We start from the raw sequence: 21,121 nt of genomic DNA, 5'->3' as shown, positions 1-21,121 counted from the left end.
GGAAGGACTGAGGAGACACAGGGAGAGCATCATGTGAAGACTGGAGCTGTGCTGCCATACCCTGGGGACTTCTAGGGCAGTCGGAGGCTGGCAGAGGCGAGGCACAATCCTTCCCCTGCAGGTGACAGAGGGAGCATGGTCTCCTGGCCTCGGGAACTGTGAAACAATACATTTCTGTTCTAAGCAACGGAGTTTGTGGTGCTTTGCCACAGCAGCCCCAGGAAGCTAATACAGGCTGTGACAGAGTATCCACAGTGCCCTCCATTTTTCCCAGGACACAAACACCCTCCCCGTTTCCCTGCCCCCGCTAACCCTGTGAAGAGACCCAGGCTCCCAGAGGTGCCATCAGTGGTCCTATGACCCATCAAGTGGGTGCAGTGTTAGGACTTGAACCCAGGTCTGCCTGACTCCAAAGTCAGTGTTGCTGTGCCGGCAGCAGAGCCCGAGGCTGGGTGAGCCTGGGACAGCCCAGGAACCAGGGCCCTGCTCTTCGGCTGTGCTCTGTGGACTGTCCCTATCCTCTGTACCCCTGCCTGCCTCCAGGCCTGTTGGGTCTCACGGCCTGGGCCATGTGGCACTTGGAGGGGAAGATGGCAGTTAGTGGCTCACTGGTGTCAGAGCGGGAGGTCCTGGCTTCCAGGCCCAACCCCTGCTGCCTGGCTGTGTGCCTTGAGCAAGTCCCTGCCCCCTTTCTGCGCCTGTTTCTTTGTCTGTGAAATGGGACCACGACTGGATCTCTGCCTTCCCTGCAGGAAGGTGGTAAGATCAGGCGTGGGAGGAAGCTCAGAGGGGCTGTAACTGGGGGCTGCTGCCTGGGCAGGACTTGTGAGCGGAGGCTATATAGTCCTGCTTGAGGCCACCAGGGCACTGTGTCCCTACACTGGCTGATGGCTCTGGTCTAACCCAGGGTGGGAAGGCAGGTGGGTCAGGTCTGGAAGATTCTGAAAGCTCTAACTCCCCCACCTCAGCTCTGAGTCCCCAGGGTTGCCATAGGGAAGGGGACATGGATTGGGATAATTCATGATGATAATTTATCAAATACTTGGTCCAATTACTAGTCTATTGCCTTATTTTTGTTTTATTTTATTTATTTATTTATTTTTAAAAGATTTTTTTTTTTTTAAAGATTTTATTTATTTGGCAGAGATAGAGACAGCCAGAGAGAGAGGGAACACAAGCAGGGGGAGTGGGAGAGGAAGAAGCAGGCCCATAGCGGAGGAGCCTGATGTGGGGCTCGATCCCATAACGCTGGGATCACGCCCTGAGCCGAAGGCAGACGCTTAACCGCTGTGCCACCCAGGCGCCCCTATTTTTAAAAGATTTTATTTATTTATTTATTTGACAGAGAGCGCACAAGCAGGGGGAGCAGCAGAGGGAGAGGGAGAAGCAGGCTCCCCGCTGATCAGGGAGCCCAACACAGGGCTCAATCCCAGGACCCTGGGATCATGACCTGAGCCAAAGGCAGATGCTTAACTGACTGAGCCACCCAGGCACCGCACTTATTTTTGTTTTAAGGTCATTTTCACAACGGCTCTGCAGAGTAGGTGATGTTGGTCCCATTTTGTAGATGAGGAAACAGGCTCAGAGAAGTGAAGTGACTTGCCCCAGGCCACAGGGGCAGGAAAGGCCAGGGCCAGGATTTGAGGTGAGGCCCAACTCAACATCCCAGTGCTCTTTCTCTGTCACAGAGGCTCCCTTGTGCCAGTGTCGGCCTGATGTTTGGCAGAGACTGGGCTGGGGCCCAGAGGAAGGGTGGAACTTGTCTGAGGCCACGCTGGAGACGGGCCAGACGCAGGTCCAGGCCTTTCTTCCTCTGCACAGAGCAGGGCTGAAGGGCAGCGCCAGATGCCTGTGTGTTTAGCAAACCCCAATTCTGAGGTCTGGAGCCTTCAGCTGCCCCTGCTGGTGTGGAGAAGGCAATACAGGCCGTCAGGCAGAGGCCTTGGGGCTGGCCTGAGGCATAGGCCTGAAGAGGGCCTGACAGTGAGGTGCGGTGCTTGGTCTCCTAGCAGACAGACGTCTGCCCTAAGCATGGCGCCCCTGGGTGGCTCAGTCAGGGGAGGCCTCAGCTAGGGTGGGGATGCCAGGCCAGTGGTTCTGGCCCATGGTGATGTCCTGTGAGTATGGCCCTCAGTCCCAGCCCTGCAAATCCCCCCCGCCCCCCCCCCCCCAGGCAGTAAAGGCCCCGTGCTATCCTGCTTCCACTGCCAAAGAAAGAACAGGAGAGAGAATGTCTCGAATGCTGTTTTATCGCAGTAAGTTTGTCGATTCAGCTCATTACATTTCATTAGAATTATTTAATTAGAATCTTAATAAAAGAGTAAAGCAGGAAGGAGGCTGAGGAGCGGAGGTGGGGAAATCCGTGCTGAGCGTGTGAAGTAGACCCAGCTGGGGTGGTGGAGTGGCAGAGGGGCTGCTGGGACATTTGCCTGTAAAGTGAGGCAGGGGTCTGCATGCGCTGGGCCCGCTAGAGCAGGACCTGGCAGTGGGGGAGGGGAGCGCATGGAGGGCCCAGGGCTGGGCTCTCACCAAGTGGCCCCTGCGTGCCAGTTCTGCACTGAGGACACTGGGCATGTCGAGGCATGGGGGGAATAAGACCCATTTCCTGCCCTCCAGGGAAACAGACAAGAAGCCAGACAGTTACAACGCCCAGTGCTCAGGGCTCCGATGGGGGAGGCAGAGGTTGCTGGGCCAGCCATAGAGAGGGCGTTAGCCTGGCACGGGGTTAGAAAGCTTTCTAGAACAGGGATGCCTTTGGCGACACCTGAACACTGACTTGGAGTTGACGCGGAGGGGAAGGGCTTTAAGGTTTGAAGAGAACGCAATGAGTTTGAGGTTCCTGTGGGCATTTCAGGGGCAGGTTGGAATGGAGTTTCGGAGCCAGGACCTAGAGCCAGGTAGCTGCTTCCGCATCCCAGTGCCACCACTGTGGTCTCTGGCAAGTTATGCCACCCCTCTGAGCCTCGTTTTCCTTATCTGTGGATGGGGGCATGGACAGCACCCGCCTCACACAGGCTCTTCTGTGGTTAAATGCGCTGATACATGTCAGGCACTCAGAATGGCAGCTGGCACGTGGCCAACACTATGTGCTTTAGCTGTTAGGATTGTCGTTCTTATCGCCTGAGTGCAGACGTCCAGTTGTGATCAGTTACACATGGTTGGGCGGGGACTAGCTCTGGTAGTGGTCAGGGAAGCCGTGGGTGTGGCTGGACACCCTAAGAGGGTGTGGTGGGTACTCGTCTTGCCACTCGTCCTCTCCAGTCCTTTCCTCATTCCCCGAAGGACCCATTTTGTTCAGAGCTCTGCCCTCAACACAGCCCATGCTCTTCAGGGCAGCTGAGCCCACACTCCAGCTCTGGAGAGGGATCTGGTGAGACTCAGCCAGTCGGGTCGTAGCATTCCGTCTGGTGCTGGCACTCAGTGAGGCTGAAAAGCCGACCTGGTTCCATGGTCAGGGGAGAGAGATCCTCTCTCCCTCTGTCACTCATCCTCTCCCTCTTTGGTACAAACACAAAGAAGCCGGTGGCCGCCTTGCTACCCTTCAGGGCACCAGACCTAGCAGGAAGCCAGTCGTGGGCTGGTATACCAGCTCTCCCCCTTAAAAAAAGAAGGTGCTGATTGGTAGCGGGTTGCAGATTTCCATGGTGTAAATATCCCCTCCGTGGCCACTTTCAAGCTGCCAACAGAGCATCACTGAACGCACAGAGTGCGTGCAATCAGCTCTGCAAGCCAGAGTGAGCCGGCTCCAGCCCCTCTGGTTGAAGCCAACCCCGAGGAAGGTGGAGCTGAGAGAACAGTGCTGGGAGCTGCTGGGAGCTGTGCCATGCCCAGGGGCCCACCTGCCCCGGGCCTCCACTTTCCCAGGGTGTTCAGCCACTTGCGGCCAAGTGCACCCCCCATGCTGCGACGTGGACCGGGAAGAGAAGAGGTCCCAGGAGCAGCCTTGACTCCTCAGCATCGGCGCAGCGGAGGGAGAGGAGGCTGGGCGCTCAGCCGCTAGTGTAACTCGGCCAGGCAAAGGATCACGTTTGCATTTAGTTTTCCTCAAACTTCATCCTGCTGCAGTAAAAGATAAGAGAATTTCTAGCCCCGCTGTAAAAAACTTCCTAGGCTCCAGTCCATGCCTTGAGCCAAGAGTGCAGGGATTAAAGCTGTTATTCTTTTAATTGTCCTGTGTCATGGAAGCAGCCACCCATCTTTAAAATCTTCGTGCCATTCATGTGTTCAATGGCAGTAGCAATTGAGGCCCTCCAAGCTTTGCCTTCAGTGGCACTTTTTTCCAGATGGCCACAGGCCATAATGTAATTCATTAATTTAATTTAATTAGCTGTTTCACCACTACATACCACAGCCTGCTAGATTCCCATCCCTGGATACTAACTGGATTTTCGCTACCTTTAGTCTCAGCTAGACCAAATAATCATTTCCCCCATTTCCCTGCGGGTGTGTTGTCTGAAACCCCCCCCCCCAAAAGACCAATTTCCAAACCAGTCAAATTCCCCGGTGGAAAACAATGGAGACTGACACTCACTAATTGAAGCAGGACATGAATTTGTTGGAAGGACACCAACCTGGTTCAGGGAAGGGGCAGATGTAGAAGGAGGCTCGCAGCTCAAGACGCATCCAAGGGAGAGGAGCTTCGTGATTCCGGTGCTGCTGCCAGGGCCACCAGACGTCACGGCCTGGGCACGGCTGCTGTCCCCCACAAATGATCTGCACTGTCCTCTGTACCACCTTAGTCATCCCTGAATTCAGGGCAGGCTCCTGACTGACGGACCCTGTGAGGCTCAGCCTCTACACTGGGAGGACAGCCGCCTCTGTAAGGTTCCCCCCCAGGAGATAGTCCCACAAACAAGAAAGGGGTTTGAATGCTGAGCGGGGGGGGGGGGGGATCGCATAAAACAGCAAACGTTACCCTTGGCTAGGCACCTTGCTAGCATTTTTGCCTGCCTTTCCTCAATGGAATCTTTCACAATTATCTTCCGAAGGGTGTTACTTTTATCAACCTCACTTTGTAGCTGGGGAAGCAAGCTCTGAGTTTCTCCATCAGTAAGAAACCCAGAGTTTGCGGGGGGGGGGGGGGGGTGGTCCTCTGAGGACCAGGCTGTGCATCATGGATGTCAGACATTTCAGAGCCAGGCTCTTGGAGGGGTTGTCCTGAATTTAGGCCAGTCTTGGTCTTTGGGTCTTGCACAGGCAGAAGGAGCCTGCCAGGTCTGAGTGCTTCCTAATTCTAGACACTTCTGCTGTTGGCTTGCCTGGGGCAGGTTCTGGACCAAGGTGGCACCATCCCGGGGGCTGTGACAGACACAGCTGAGCCAGAGAGCTTCCCTCCCAAAGCAAATGGTGTATCAGGAGCCTGTGCTCTATGTCAGGCCTCAGGATGGGGGCAGGCTGTCAGGAAGCTGGTACGCACTGCTGTGTAAACTGAGAGACGCTGGCTTCTGAGAAACAGGCGTGAGCCCCTAACCCTGTGAGTGAGAAGAGGAGAGGGTATCTGAGAAAGAGAAGGGGCACCTGGGGGGCTCTGTCGGTTAAGCCTCCGACTCTTGATTTCGGCTCAGGTCCCGACCTCAGGGTCATGAGCCCGAGCCTCGCATCGGGGTCTGCACTCAGTGCGGAGTCTGCTTGACATTCTCTCCCTCACTCTCTCCCTCTTCCCCTTCCCCTACTTGCACTCTAAATCAATCAATCGACTAATAAATGAATCTCAAAAAAAAAAAAAATAGAAGCCAGCCAGAGCCCAAGCATTGACACAGGGGCCTCCTGCTGGTGGCGCAGGTCTCCCCCATCTGAGGAGCTCTCCCTCCTTAGACTGGGGGATCCTTCCAGTGGCGTGACATCTCTTTTGGCTCTCAGGAGGTTGTGTGTGCAGGGTTGGACTGGGGCACCTAAGGATGGGATGTCTCTTCCCTCAGACTAGGCTAGGCTAAGTCTAGGTCCATGTCAGCAAAGCCAGATTGGAACTAACAGAACTGGATGGAACCTGATCACCTCGAAGGGGAAACTGAGACCCAGAGAGGGGCAGGCACCTGCTGAGTTCATCTCCCAGAGAGCCCCTGACCAGGACAGTATCCCAGGACTCCTGCCTCCCAGCCAGGAGGAATTAGGGTGACAGCGTGAGGTATGGCCTGAGGAATGTAGCTCCCAGAGCCAGGCAGGAGGAGGCAGCCCTATGGGGACCTGGGCTTGGCGCTGGGCTGACAACCCCACCCATTGGAAGTGCCTTTGGTTGTTCTGTCCTGTATGCCTGAGTCCTTGGCCAGCCTCCTGGGTGATTGCCTCATCCCACCGAGGCCAACAGATGTGCACAGCCGGAGGTGCAGCTGTCAGTGGAATCCAGCTCTGCGCATCACGGACCTGGGCCGCAGGAGATGGAAATCTGACTTTTGATCCTGGCTGCCCCCTTTCCCTGGTTGTGTGGCCCTCAGCAGGGCCATGGCCTCCCTGGGCCTCAGTTTCTTCTCTGTCTAATAGGGGAGGCTCTTCACTCTTTCCCCAGACGTCGACTGAGGACCCGTGATGTGTCCGGCTCTGTACCAGGCCCTGGGCACGAGCCAGACCCGGTGGTCCCTGCCTTCAAGGAGTTTATGCTCCACGGGGAGCTGACACTGAGCAGCTGTAGCCGGTTTGATGAGCTCCCTGGTTATAAGGGTATTAACAGGAAACAGCTTCATTTTTCTCCAGTCACGGGCCCCAACTGATCAGTGGCAGATCCCAGGGTGTCGTGGTCACACTGTTATTACACGGCCATCTGTTGGAGATCCTAATCCCAGGGGCAATTCAAAGATTTCACTTCGTTTGTCTCCAGGTGACAGACGTGTGGGACTTGGAGTGTGAGTGTGTGTGTGTGTGTGTGTGTGTGTGTGTGCACGTGCGCAGCATGGGTTCTTCTCTGGTCCCCAGTATCTGGGAGTATTTGGGAGTATGTAGTCTTGTTCTGGGATACTTCCCTCCCCTGCCATTTTTTTTTTCAAATTTAGATTTAAATTTTTATTTGTTTAAAATCGCAGTAAAATGCACCTAAGATAAAAATCTATCATTTTAGCCACGTGGAAGCGTACCGCCCAACAGCATCAAGCACACTCGCCGTTGTGCAACCGTCACCCCGTCCATCTCCAGAACTTTATCATCGGCCCCAAACAAATCCACCTCCATTCTTAAATAACAGCAGTATTGAGATATGATCCACATAACATACAATCCACCCGTGTAAAGTGCACACATGAATGGGGTTCAGTACAGTCGCAGAGTTGTGCAATCAACATTACAATCCACTTTCGAACATTTTCATCACCCCAAAGGGAAATCTCGTCTCCACTGGAAACCCTCCCCTACCGGCCCCCCACCTTAGCCAACTGCCAACCTACATTCCGTCCGTGGATCTGCCTGCTCTGCGCATTTCATATAAATGGAATCATCCAATATGTGGCCTTTTGAGTCTGGCTGTTTGCACTCAGCACGATGGTTTTGATGTGTGGCCATGTGGTAGCTGGTGCTTCGTTCCCCCTTCTCTGTTGTTAAGGCACAGATGTCGAGGGAATCAAGGCTCAGGAGGCCACATCTCCTTGTTATCTACCATGGCTGGGCTCCTCCCTGCGAACTGATCCTGCCGGTTGCCGGTGCCCTCAGCGGGGCGGGTGTCTGAATGCTGGCTCTCTGCTGGGCTCGAGAGTGGGCTCTTTGGGGGTCCCATGGGAGCCCTGGCCTCCACAGTCCCCTGACGTGGATATCTGGCTCTTCCATAACCTCCTGTCCCCAGCTCCTGCCTGCAGCAGTCTGCCCCATGGTTCCTGTCTCGGGACCCTTGTGTGGTGGGATGCCTTCTTGGATGGGTACCTGAGATGGCACAAGCCCGGCTCTTTTCTGTGGCATCTACTGGCCCTCAGCAAGTGTCAGGCATGCAGGTTGCCCCCTGGCCAGTTCTTTCCAACCTACTGTTTCTCTCTGCTTCTCTCCTGCCCTGCTCAGGTGGGCCCAGAACAAGTCTGCCCCACCAGCAACTGTTTCCAGGAGGGAGATGCCAACCTCGCCTCCTAGCAGGGACCTTCTTACTTCCATAATAACATGATCTTCCTGGCACCTCTCCCACAGGCTTAGTTGGGAGGGGTCCCTGCATGAAAAGGCGTCTGTCCTGTACCCTGCCCATTCTTTCTCTTATACTGCCTTTCCCTGGAAGCCTGCGTGGGGTGGGATATGAGCGGGCTGCTGGTCAGTCTCAGAGACAAAAGACACCAGACTGGCAAGAGAAGTAAGGGTTTTGGTGCTACAAGTCTTGGGTTCTGGCCCCCACGCTGTCCCTCACTGGGCTGTGAGCCAGGATCAGTCCCTCCCCTCTTTGTCAGTTTCCTCCTTTGTCAAATACTCACCCTTCTTCCTCTTCCTCCTCTTCTTCGTCGTCTTCTTCTTCTTCTTTTTCTTTTCTTTTTAAGATTTCATTTATTTATTTGCAGAGGGAGAGAGAGAGTGGGAGAGAGAACAAGCAGGCAGAGTGGCAGGCAGACAGAGAGGGAGAAGCAGGTTCCCCACTGAGCAGGGAGCCCAATGTGGGGCTCGATCCCAGGACCCTGAGACCATGACCCGAGCCAAAGGCAGACACTTAACCAACTGAGCCACCCAGGCGCCCCAGATACTCACCCTTCTTAATTTATTTTATCTCCATTTTACAGATGACTCAGAGACGGGAAGCGAGGCAGTGGTGCCCAGGCCCCCCAGATCCAGCCCAGGGCTCTTTCCTCTACACCTGGTCATCACCCTCCCCGGGGTCTGCGTAGGGCCAGTCCCAGGAGACTCACGGTAGGCAGTCAATGCAGAGGCCCAGATTTCCGTAGGCTGGTGGCACTGGGGCTCTCATGATAGTCAGGCTGGGGGAGTGCAGCCTAAGCCAATCCCCTTCCCTACACCCACCTCTGTGCCTTCCTGGGAGCTAACTCTGATTTCCCTGGGGCCCCCTCTGATCTGTGCAGACCTCGCAAACACCAGACTTCAGCAGTGCCACAGCATTCCCAAGGGCCTCATACCTGGATCCCTGCTTCCCACATACTGCGTACCCGCGTGTGCTTGCCAATGCTGGGCCGAGGGGGTGAGAGGGAGGGGGATGAGCTCGGGAATCTGGAGCACTGCACTGCAGGAGGGGCGGATCTTCAGCTGGGCTCTCCTCTCCTCACTAGGCTTCTCCTGCCTACTCTCACCCTGGGCAGGTCTCAGGCTGAGAGGCTGGGAAGTCAGAAGCCTGACAGTCCTCAGTCCCTCTCAGACAGATTCCCATCCCTGAGCCCCAGCCCAAGTTTTAACCCTGACTCTGTTTCCAGGCCAAGACCCAAACCTGCCCTAGACCTCCGTGCTAAGTCCCAATCATAGTCCCTAGACTGAGCCCTGGACCTTGTTCCAGACTGGGCCCTGGCCTTATTCTAAGACTGAGCCCCCATCTTTTTTACAGACTGTTCTTTGACCCCAGTTCCAGGCTGAGCTCTGACCCAATTCCAGACCATTCCCTGACCCTGGTTCCAGGTTGAGCCCTTATTATAGATGAAGCTCTAAACCTAATCCCCAACTAAATCTTGGCTCTGGTCAGAAATTCAGTCATTACCCAGCCCTAACTTCAGTCCCGACCTCTGTCCTTGGCTGAACTGTGACCGTGGCCACAGACTGATCTTAAATTTCCAAACAACAAGTCAACCCTTGACCTGAAACCTAACCTAAGAGGGAGCCAGGATCCCTTCAGACGGCAGAATCGGTGCTGGAAACTAGAGGGAGTATTAGTGTTTCACGGGGCACAGCTGTAGGCACTGTGTGTGCAGGCATGGAGGGGAGAACCGAGACCGGCAGCAGCCATCTCAGAGAAGAGAAGAGACTGACAAGGACTGGCATCCAAATAGGAGGGGTCTGGGAGGGCTCTGGAATTGAGGCACAACCCTGATTCTAATCCGGGCTCTCTCATGTGTTGTAACCCTACTTTGGGCGAGTCCCCTGGCCTCAGTGAGGTGGTTTCTTCATCTTAAAATGGACCCACTGCTTTCCTCATGGGTTATGTAGCTCCTTGAGAGCACTGTTGTCCATCTTGCCTTTCGGGGTCTTACATACTGTCTCCTTTGCCTGAACAGCTATTCTTTCCTTGCTCACCCCTGTACCCCCAAGGTGAAATACCCCTTCCTCTAGGAAGTCTTCCTGAAGCTCCTTGTGGTGGATGTAAGATGCACCACGCAGATTGCCCTTCGGTGAAAGACTTGGCGTCCTGGGTCTGGGGTGCTGCCCACAGACAGCCTGCACACTTCAGCCACCACCCCGTTCAGGGCTGCCCATGTCTGGTGACTGCTCAGTGAGCACTGGCGGAGAGGAGAATCAGAGGACTCTTCCCAGCCCTCTCAACCAACCCAGGGCGACTGCGAAGGGCTGTTCTCACACCAGTGCTCCCCTAGGGGCAGCTGAGGTCCTTGGACCAGTCCTGGGGTCTCCCCTTTCCTCCCACCTGGTTTCCTTCCCCTCTCTTCCATGGGTGTTGATCTCAGAACACTAATACACACCTACATGCTGACCTCCGTCTAAATTTCTGCCTCCAGAGAACCCAGCGTGTGACACCCCTAGTCCAAGTCCTGAGTCACTCCCACGGCATGTGGTCATCTCCTTTGTAATGCTCACAATAATTTAGGGCACCTGTCTACTTCCACTAGAGTTCTTGTGCAAGGCGGCCGTGCACACACAGCACTAGCTCCCCTCAGGGCAGGTTGAGAGCACCAGGGAGGAACTGAGAGGCAGAGTAGTAGGGTGTCCGCAGCCCCTCGAACTCTCAACACGCTCAGTGTGGCCCTCAGCATGGCCAGTGTTCCAGCAGAGAGGAGCCCACCGCAGCCAGTGGGCCGGTCGTGCAACAGGCTCCAGGAAAAAGGACCTACCCATCACTCTTGGGCTCAGAGGGACGAGGGCACACGCAATTTCTCTAAGTAATAAGAAATACATTGAGGGATGTGTGGCCATGAGCCGCTCCCCGAGGACTCAGGGAGAGCCTCGAAGGTGTTGGCATGCAGGATCACCAGTATTTGCCAAAGCGGACATGGGCGGCTCCTGGCAGACGGGCCTGGTCCAGCCAAGCCAGCTCTCTGCTAAGCTACCAAAAGTGAGAGGGAAGTCGGGCCCTGCCAGAGCGCCCCAGGGTTGTCTCTCATAACAGTACACACCTTGTGAGGGTAGGAGCGGAGTCTGTCTTGTTCCCTGCTCAATAAATTGTTTGGGTGCCATATGGATAAATAAACACAGATCAGTAGATAAGGGACGGAAAAGCAACGTACAAACCTGAAGCATGATGCAAGGTGGAGGATCATGGGGGGAAAATGCTCCTTCCAAGGAGCATTCCTTAGGAAGGGCAAAGGGGAAAAAAATGTCTATTAATAGACCCGATTAATAAACATTCAGCCAAGGTAAATGTTAACAGGAAGTACCTCTACAAATGTTGGCGGTCTCTCCCGCAGGGCTCAGGGTAGGCTGGCATGCGGGCAAAGAAGGCATCCTCCCTTCTGTTTGCTCAAGGCAGCCTCATTCCTAGGGCAGCCTGCCCCCTGAGTCCCAGAGTGGGGGCCACTGTCCAGGCTTGCTGCCTCCTGGAAGCTCACGCTGCTCCAGCTACTCCTGCCGCGGAGATGCTCCCTAAACACGCCAAGTTTGTTGGTACCTCAAGGCCTTCCCCCCTGCCATTGCCCATCTTCCCCTCACTTCCTTTAGTTTCTCTACAAACGTCACCTCCTCAGAGAGGCCTTTCCTGACCCCAATCTAACATAGCTGTCGCTGTCCCCATCACTGCTCATCTCTCCCCCTGCCTCTCTCTCTCTCTCTTAATTGCCTAACTCTGTTTTAATTTATTGAAGGGACGTATTGCAACCTGAAATTGTATATGTAATAGATACGGTTTTAAAAAACAATTATGTTTGTCCAACTCCCCCTCTAGAATGAGGATAGGGAATTTTTCTGTCCCATTTACTGCTGTATCTGCTAGAAGAGTGCCTGGCACCTGAGTAGACAATAAAATGAACAAATAAGTTAGGGGTGACCTGGACAGAGTCCCTGTCCTCAACCAGCTCCCCTTCTAACAGGCAGCGCTGACAGCTAACCAGTTTCTCCACTGCAGGCGGGTGGTGTATCGGGGGCACGCAGAATGCTCTGGGGGCAGTGAGGACAGCATATAACCCTGCTGGGAGGGTGAGCAAAGGCTTCCTGCGTGAGGCTGCATCTCACCAAGACCTAAGGGCTGAGTGGGGTCCTCCAAGTGCGGGGGAGGAGGAGTGAGTCCTGGACGGAGGGATGTACAGGCTCAAAAGCCTGAAAGCAAGAGAAAATCTGGCAAGTTGGAGGAAGGTAAAGAAGTTTTGTGGGACTGGACCAGAGAGGGGAGGAGAGAAGGGGTGCAGTAGAGGCTGGGTGGTGGGCTGGGCAGGGGTCCCCTCATGAAGGACCTGGAGCAGACGCTGAGCTTGGAATGACATAACCAGATCGTACTTCTGCATACCAGTGTTTTCTCACCATATCCAGCATCTCTTGTCCCAGTGATCGAGACCGTTCACAGAATATTTTACATGTAGCCTACTCATTTTATGTATATGCATTCATTTAAAAAGGAAACCCTTGTAACACTATCCTAATTTGTGTCAAATGTGCAAAGTGACAGTAAAATGAAACCTAATGAAAATGAAATATTCTTACATTCCATTGCCTGCCTAAGGCCCTGATCCCAAAGTCTACCTTCTCTTGTTAAAAAGGGAGGTTAAAGAATCAGCAAAGTGCTAAAGACACAATAGCACCAGGTGGGACTTTCTCCTTGACGTAATCACCAGAAAGATGGAAAGAGGAGTCAAAGGGCATATATATTCCTTGCTATGTGATTCAGCGTTACTTCAAGCTGTGTCTGGATTTCTTCTAAGATTATTTTATAACTCCGTAAAATAATTTTATGCACAACCACTGGTACAATTTCCACACTTTGAGAAACTCACTGTAAATGTTTCAGGTGTCTTTGAATGGGAGTAGAGTATAGAAGAGGAAATGGAGCAAATGACCAAGAAAACTAAACAAACCAGTCAATCAAATTTTGTCCCCTAAGCCTTCCTACATTGGAAAACCCACTCACCCATTTAACCACCTGGGCATCTACCTGCCTCCCCCTGTGCACACCCACCTTTTTGCATGTCTGCTCCCCCACTCACAGATCCCATTTACTTACCCACTTCCTCACCTGCCTTCCATTTACCTGAATATATGCACCTGTCCCATCTACCAAATATATGCACCCACTCCCTCCACCCAAATACTCTACTTAACATTCCCCATCCATTCCTTTGTCTACCTATCCACCTATTTCCCATCCATCCATCCATCCATCCATCCATCCATCCATCCATCCATCCACCTATCCACCCACCCAACCTTCCATCTATCTATCCATCCCACATAACAAATTCCACACTTACTCTCTTAACTCCTGGTTCTAATCTTCCTAAAAATAGAAACCGTGGCCATGACCTCTTTTATTGAGTTCTGATTGGGGGTTCATTGCCTCTTACAAGCTTTGGTTCCCCCTGAGCTGCCCCTTAGGTTGTCCCTAAACGGAATCTCTGAAAATCACCTTATTCTTGTTGTTCCTGCCCTCTTCCCCTCATACACTCCTCCCCACCATGGGTTTTATTTACCGTAACCTTACCAGGGCAGTGTCCTGGATTGTCAAAACTGAAAGGGACTGCAGAGACCACTGAGCCCAAAGCTTTCAGCTTCTTGATGGGAAAGCTGGGGTCCACAGCAGGCAAAGTCACAAATTGAGCCAGTCACAGTACTAGTAAACTTTTCTTTCCTAAGCTAAATCCTTTAGTCCTCACAAACTACTCATGGATTTCCAAAATGGCATCCTGTGACATCATTTCCTTGAGTGGCTTTTCACTCAAGGACATGGGCTTCACAGAAGAGGGGGTTGTAAGTGGTCTGGTCTCTTAGTCCCTACATCCCTATTTCCTAGAGGACAGGACGTGTAAGATTTTTTTTAAAAAGATTTTATTTATTTATTTGAGAGAGAGCATAGGCAGGGGAAGGGCCAGAGGGACAAGCACACTCCCTGCTGGGCAGAGAGCAGGACATGAGGCTTGATCCCAGGACCCTGAGATCATGACCTGAACAAAAGCCACTTAATTGAGCCACCCAGGTGCCCCTAAGATTTTTTTTTTTTTAAAGCAGGGCTTGAAGTCACAACCTGAGATCAAGACCTGAGCTGAGAGCAAGAATCGGACATTTAACCAACTGAGCCACCCAGGTGCCCTGTGAGATTTTTTTTTTTTTGAACAAAGGTTTCTGGTGCTAAGAAAATTTAAATCCTTTGTTCTCATCCATTGCCCTCATTTCATGGACAAGGAATAGGTCCAGAGAGGAGAAGGTTCTTGCCCAAAGTCATACGGCAGGTAAGTGGCAGAGCAGGTTTGCTAACCAAGGTTTCCTGGTCTTGTCTTTTTCCTTTGCTGAGCATCTGCTGACTTTACAGGGACTTGAGTTGTGGTGGCTGGGGAAGAGGGAATGCCATTCTTTTACTCCAAGAATTCCCAGACCTAGCTTAGGGAGGGCAAGTGATCCCATTCGCTGCTTATGGACTGAGGACATATTACATTTTAAAAATCAAATGTGGTCCTCTGGACTCCTGGACTCCCTTCACTGGGCCCTGGCTGCCAAGGGGAGGCGAGCAGGGGTACCAATTATACCTACCCCACGCCCTTCCTTTCTTATGGCTCTCTCTCCTTAACAGCTGTCTCCTTGCTCTACAAAATTCTGCCTGTTAAAGTTATGAGAACTGAGCACACTTTGTTCACTGTGATTGTGGGTTTTGCTGCTGAAATTGATAATCCCTCTTGGGAGAGACATGAGATGCTTTCCTCCCCTGATACGCAGTGAGAATTGCTCTCTGCTCCCTAGTGGAGGGTAGAAGTGTCAGGGTTCTGTGGACTCCTCTAGCTCAGCTGTATTTGAAGCTCAGCCTATCGATGTACTGTGGGAGCCAGGGGCCAAGCTCCACAGCATCTGACCTTGTCCTGAAACCTTCCACCTATACCGCCTGTCACTCTCAGAGTTCTCTGGGCTCGTCAACATTTGCTAAAGCATCATCCTTGTTTATTTATAGGATGGCTGTATGCCCTACCCCTGGCCTTTTAACACAGGTGAACTTGTCTTTGCATGACATAATGCAGCTGCTGCCTGAGTTCAAATTCCAGCTGCCCTGTTTACTAGTTATGTGCTTTTGGGCAAAGTACTTTTTTTTTTAAATATCTTTTTTTTTAAAGATTTTATTTATTTATTCGACAGAGATAGAGACAGCCAGAGAGAGAGGGAACACAAGCAGGGGGAGTGGGAGAGGAAGAAGCAGGCTCATAGCGGAGGAGCCTGATGTGGGGCTCGATCCCATAACGCCGGGATCACGCCCTGAGCCGAAGGCAGACGCTTAACCGCTGTGCCACCCAGGAGCCCCTTTTGGGCAAAGTACATAACCTCACTTGGCCTCACCTTCCTCATCCATAAAATGGAGCTATAAACTAATAGGAAAATCAGAGAAGATAGGAGGTAGAAGATAGGAGATAGAAGTGAGAGATGTGAAGGAAGAGGAGAAGAAGAGCAGAGGAAAGAGACTTATGGGCAGAAGAGAACAGCATGTACAAAGATCCTGTGGCAAGAGGACGCAGAGTGATTCCTAGGGACTGAAAAAAGGCCCAGGACGGTGGAGATACTGTAGCATGGCTTACTCAGCATCTTTCGTAGTGTGCCTTCCCGTACTAGAAAGACCAAGAAGCTAGCCTTCCGAAGCCAGGCCTCCAGAGCATCACCACGGATGCACTGCGGACATTAACACTGTAGGGCAGAATCATGCCACTCTGATTTGGGGGCGAGGAGACTTTGTTTTTCTGCAGCAGCTGCTGCAAAGGGCCTAGTGTCTAGACCCTCGTTTGCGAAGAGCTTGGGGCCCCCATTCTCTCAGGGGATCAGGGCAGGGTTTAGTCCTGGAGCCAGCCGTGGTGGTGCCGGCATCCTGATCTCCCAGTGTCTTGACCACAGCAGAGGCTGCAGTGTCATTCTGGGGATCATTTCTGGAAGCTCAGCCAAGAACCCACCTCTCCAGCCCTCCCTACAGTGCTGTGGGTACCTTTTCTCTGTCTTAAATTCCTTTCTGCTTAAAGGAACTGGAGCGGTTTCTGTGATCAGAAGCTGAGGCCGGCTGTGGTGGATCAGAAGGCCACCAATTCTTCCCCATCAAGAAATGGAGCTGCTTTTCCTCCCCTTCAACCTGGACTGGGTCTGTGACTTCTTAACCAAAAGATAGTGGCACAAGTGGTACTCTATTCCAGGCCTAGCCTTGAAGTTAAGAGCTAGACGTTTCTACATTTTACCTTCTGGAATGCTCACTTTTGAGACACTCCAGCTGGCATGCTGTGAGCATCCCAAACCACATGGAGAGGCCCTATGTAGCCTTTGGTCCACAGGGCCGGTTGAACTCCTAGGCAACAGCCAGCATCCATCACCAGACAGCTGAGTGAGCATCTTGGAGGCCCAGGCTGGTTACAGCTCCAGATGACGTCAGCCCCAGAAGAACCACACAGCAGAGCCTAGTCAAGCCCAAGAATCACAAGAGGTAACAAACAGGTGTGGTTTTAAGGCACTACGTTTCAGGGTGACTTGTTATGCAGCAACAGATAACCAAAATACTGACCGATGCAGGTGGGAGGGGGTAAGAGGAAGTGAGATGAAGCTGGGCAGGTCAGCAGGAGTAAATTACGTGGAACCTGGTTGGCCATGGTCAGGAGTTTTGTTGTCATCCTGAGAGCAGAGGAAAACTGTGGCAACATATTAGGCAGAAAGACGACATGTTCGCATTTACCCTTCGTACGGACCACCCCGCCTGCTGTGTGGAGAACAGACTGGAGAGGTGAGCCAGCCTGACTCACCTGTTGTTAAGGCTGTGGCTTGGGCTGGGGGGAGAGGGGTAGTAATTGAAAGGGAGCAAAATGGGTGGCTCAGAGATACTTAGGAGATAAAATTGTAATGTTGGGTGATGGCTCGGGGACAGCTGGTCATCTATGTGGGCTTTACCCATTCTGTTCCTGCTACTCTCAGGGCCCCTGTAACTCAGTACCTCATATCTCTACGGAGGCATAAAAGGGAACGAGCAAGGGCTCAGGTGTCAGATACATTGGATGTGAATCCCAGATTCACCCCACCCCCTACCTTCTGTGTTACTTTGGGCAAGTCACCTAACTGCTCTGGACCTCACTCTCCCTCTTCAATCAAATGGAGGTAATAAGAAGATGATCAGATAATCCCACTGGTTTATTGAACAGTGCCTGGCGCACAGTAGGCATGCAATAAGCAGTTGTTGAATGAATGAATGTAATGGACTGGAACCAATGGGGTACGGGGGGAAAAATGGCCTTATTTTTCTTCTCCACCTGCAAACTTCTTTGGTCAAAGGCAGTTTTTCCTTCTTTGACTCCTGATAACAATCAGGCAGATCCATGACTTTCTGGTCCCTTTGGGCTAAAATAACAGTTTCATTTTGGTAATTAAAACTCACTTCCAGTAATTGGAAAGTCCATTCTGACCCAGTGAAATGTAACATTGTGATTTCCCATCCAGTTCAAAGCTCAAACAAATCCCTCCTTCACTGAGTACCTACTATGTGCCAGACCCTGTGCTGGGGGCAGGTAGAGTTGCCAGATCAAATTCAGGAAGCCCCATAAATTTGAATTCCAGACAAATTAGTGAATAATCTATTAGTATATGTATGTCCCAAATACTGCACGGGGCATACTTACAGTAGAAATTATCTATGAGGTGCACCTGGCTGGCTCAGTCCGAGGAGTACGCTGCTCTTGATCTCAAGGTCAGGAGTTTGAGCCCCATGTTGGGTGTAGAGATTACTTAAATGAATAAACTTAAAAAAAAAATCATTGGTTGCTTATTGGAAATTCAAAGGTAACTGGACTCCCTGTATTTTTATTTGGTAAATCGCAGCCCTCATCCGCCTTGCCCTATCCTGGGGGTGTATGAGCCCTCCCTGCCTCTGCCAAAGGCATTTGACTCTAGGTGAGCAGACAGGTTGAGGAATGCCTTTCTCTCTATTTTCCCCTTAGCCCATTTGCCCTGACGTATATCTGCAAGAATGGTTTGAGCGGCACTCCTTTGTCCTCCTGACTGGCCCCACTGCCTATAGGTTTCCACTGTTACAGCTACAATCTTTTGATCTTCGGAAACTTGTTTCTTTTCAGATGGTTAGGAAAGCACGTCTCCCTCTGGGAGGGTTAAAGCTCTATCAGCTAGTACTTTAGGTGACATTGGACGGGGAGCAGGAGTTTCTGAGAAGAGCGCTCAGTGGTGATTTCCTGGAAGGGGTGGGGGAGGTGCTGCCAGAAGGGTGGAGAGTGGCCTGATTCAGGAGTGAAAGGGACCCAAACTGGGGATCCTGGGCCCAGCTTACTGGCTGAGCAGGATACTCCCTACCCTTATCTGAGCAACAGGCTGAAGGGAAAGCACCTGGAGAGGGCCTGGAAGAGGCCACTGTCCACCTGGGTGGTGAAAGGGAAGCACAGGGAGAACTGGGCTGGAGACGTGGACAGGGACAGGCTAAAGAGTGTGGGTTTAGGGCAAGGCTCTTCCTCTTGGGCTACAGAGCCCCCATCTTAACATGGACATTTGGGGTAGCCCACCAGACCCCTGTCCCCGTCTCCTTTGATCTTTATCTCTGCCTCCCCAGGGCGAGCTGGACTTTCTGCTGGGTCCTGCCAGTCCCCCTCCCAGGAGAGTCTGCTGCTGTGTCTGCCACCCTCTGTCGCCACGGGCACGTGGGGCCTGGCACAGAGGGGGATGCACATGCCCACGGGAGGGACAGCCTTTCTCCCATCTGTCCTCAGGCCCTGACCCTGGTTTTCTGTCCAGAAGCGGAGACCAGGTACGGGGGAGGGCAAAGAAGGGAAGGGACCACTCTCCTGTCTTTAGCTCCTCCTTCCGCTGGCCTCTGTAGGTAATCACTGAGCCTTTGGGGGCTCCTATCGTGTAAGTAGTGTTACTTCCAGTTTTCCCCACTGGCAGTTTAGGGCTCGGGGTCCTTGGTTCCTCTAAGTTACAACCCATTGATCTGCTTTTCTGCCTTCCAAATTTTGTTAATGTTATCTCTTTGTGCTAATTATCCCTGTGGTTTTATGCCTTGAAAAAAATCCCTTTTGCCTTCATGTTAGAGGAGCGTCAGGAGGGAGCCGAGTTGGGTGTACGCATGCCCCATCTGTCTTACTTAACCGGATTTCATTGTCACTCTGATTTAATCTTTGCAACAATACCAAGGGGCCACTTATTACCCTCATTTTCCCAATGAGGGAACTGAGGCTCAGTGATGGTGTCCACAGAGCTTCTAAGTGGCAGCACCTGGGACCTCCCACAGCCCTCTGTCTCCAACACTCTTTTCATCTTACACCGCTCTCCTGGCAGTGTCCCGAGAAGGCTGTGCCCTCCTCACCCCCCAGAAGTCGGCCTCCTGTGTGGTAAAACCCCAGTTTGCCGGAAGGACGCCTTGGGGTGATCACGCCTTCCTCCATCTGTGTGTCCTCTGCCAAGCCTTGTGCAGGAGCTGAGGCACTATGCGAGCGATAAGCTACTGTCGAACACAATTAACAATCGGCAATGACCTTAATGTCCAACGATGGCAGATTGGGTAAATAAATTACGGTATACCCATTTAGGAAATACTATCTGGCTGTCAGAATGATGAGGTAGAAGAATGTTTAATTTCATGGAAAAATGCTCCTGACATATTGGTAAATCGAAAAAAGCACACTTTCCAAGCAGTATGTGCCGTATAGCAACAATAACACACACATATAATAACAAATTAATAAAAAAGCAAGTAACACTTACCTGCAACCCTTGATCCTTGAGGATAAGTTCCAAGCCAATATTCAAAGTCAGAAGGAATTCTCTCTGCCCTAGGATATGAGATCAAGTCTTAACGCCCTAGTTCTACACTTCTCCCACCTCTACCTCCCCTCCCTCGCGATCCTGAAGCCTGCAGTTCACAGCCCGTGGAGAAGAAAGTGCACTGATCGTTCCTTCACCCTTACCTGGGGCTTCGTGAATTTCTACTCCTGGAATACCGTGGGTACTGAGAACATTTTAGATAGTCAAGTTTTCTTTTTACCATCAACGTGGGCACTTGAGAACACCCCTGTCTCTCTCTCTCTCTCTTTTTTTTTCCTTTGGGGGAGAGTAGGGGTGAGTGAGTGAGCGAAAGGGAGGGAAGTGGCAGGGAGTTTGAACGCTGAAAGAATACCCCCACTGCACACTAAATGAGGAAAAATGTACCAGAAATGTAGCCACAGCCTACTTTACGAAACACTGGATTTCCTTTTCTAAAGTTCCCCTGGACTAGGATAAAGATTTATGTCTTCAGGATACCTTAGAATAGTGTGCTTCAAAATGAGGATCATTAGCCGTTACAGCTGCGTTGCCCAGTCCAGTAGCCACTAGGCACGTGGGGCTGTGGTGCACTTGAAATGCGCTATAAATGTAAAAACCACACTAGACCATGAAGACTTGGTATGTAAAAAAGAACATAACTTATTACTGATTTTAAAATAATTGAAATGATAATATTTTAGCTAGTTTGGATTAAGTAAAATACGTTATTAAAGTTAACTTCACCTTAAAGATTGTTTAAGTTAAAAACCTTTTTAAAGCCCTATGGTCTCAGTGGCTTGACACAACATGGATTAATTTTTCATCTGAGCTTCAGGACTATGCAGCCAATGCCGATGTGCAGAAGGCTCCGCTCATCGTAATCATGCAGGGACTCTGGCCGATGGAGCAGCTGCCGTCTCGAGCGCTGTAAGTCACCTTGTTAGAGGGAAAGCCGTAGCTCTGGAGGACATGGTTCTGGCAATCACATGCTCTGGCCTAGAAGTGACACCTGCCATTCTGCTTACAACTCATTGGTCAGAATTAGTCACGTGGCTCCATTCAACCGCAAGGGGGTGGGGCAATTCTACCGCGTGCTCCAAAGGCAGACATCCAGAAATACCTGGCAAACGGGGCAAATGACCCACTCGGTTTCTATCAGCTTTTAATTTTT

General features: G+C 51.8%; 1 protein-coding gene and 1 long non-coding RNA gene across 6 annotated transcripts in view; one reads left to right on the top strand and one right to left on the bottom strand.

Annotated features, from left to right (window-relative positions):
* Positions 1–20,605, top strand: part of LDLRAP1 (low density lipoprotein receptor adaptor protein 1) — a 51,856-nt gene extending 31,251 nt beyond the window's left edge. The window contains exons 9-11 of one of the 5 annotated variants that reach the window (XR_015722762.1): positions 8,670–8,796; positions 14,209–14,429; positions 16,188–20,605. Coding sequence is in view for 2 of the 5 variants with exons in the window: in XM_087858511.1 (XP_087714637.1) it covers positions 16,188–16,311 (124 nt within the window). In the remaining 3 variants the exon portion in view is untranslated. The remainder of the gene's footprint in view (positions 1–8,669; positions 8,797–14,208; positions 14,430–16,187) is intronic. The other 4 variants (XR_015722761.1, XR_015722760.1, XM_087858511.1 and 1 more) reach the window with 4 other exon arrangements.
* Positions 2,232–4,885, bottom strand: LOC123782151 (uncharacterized). The gene is made up of 2 exons (XR_006776923.2): positions 4,572–4,885; positions 2,232–4,059 (listed from the first exon to the last, which is right to left on the bottom strand). It is a non-coding gene; the product is annotated as an uncharacterized LOC123782151 (long non-coding RNA).
* Positions 20,606–21,121: the final 516 nt, after the last annotated feature.

Source organism: Ursus americanus, chromosome 33 (assembly GCF_024610735.1).
Source record: "Ursus americanus isolate L20-20 chromosome 33, mUrsAme1.1.p, whole genome shotgun sequence".
In the NCBI taxonomy this organism is placed as follows: domain Eukaryota; kingdom Metazoa; phylum Chordata; class Mammalia; order Carnivora; family Ursidae; genus Ursus; species Ursus americanus.
This window is presented reverse-complemented; position numbering and strand designations above follow the sequence as displayed.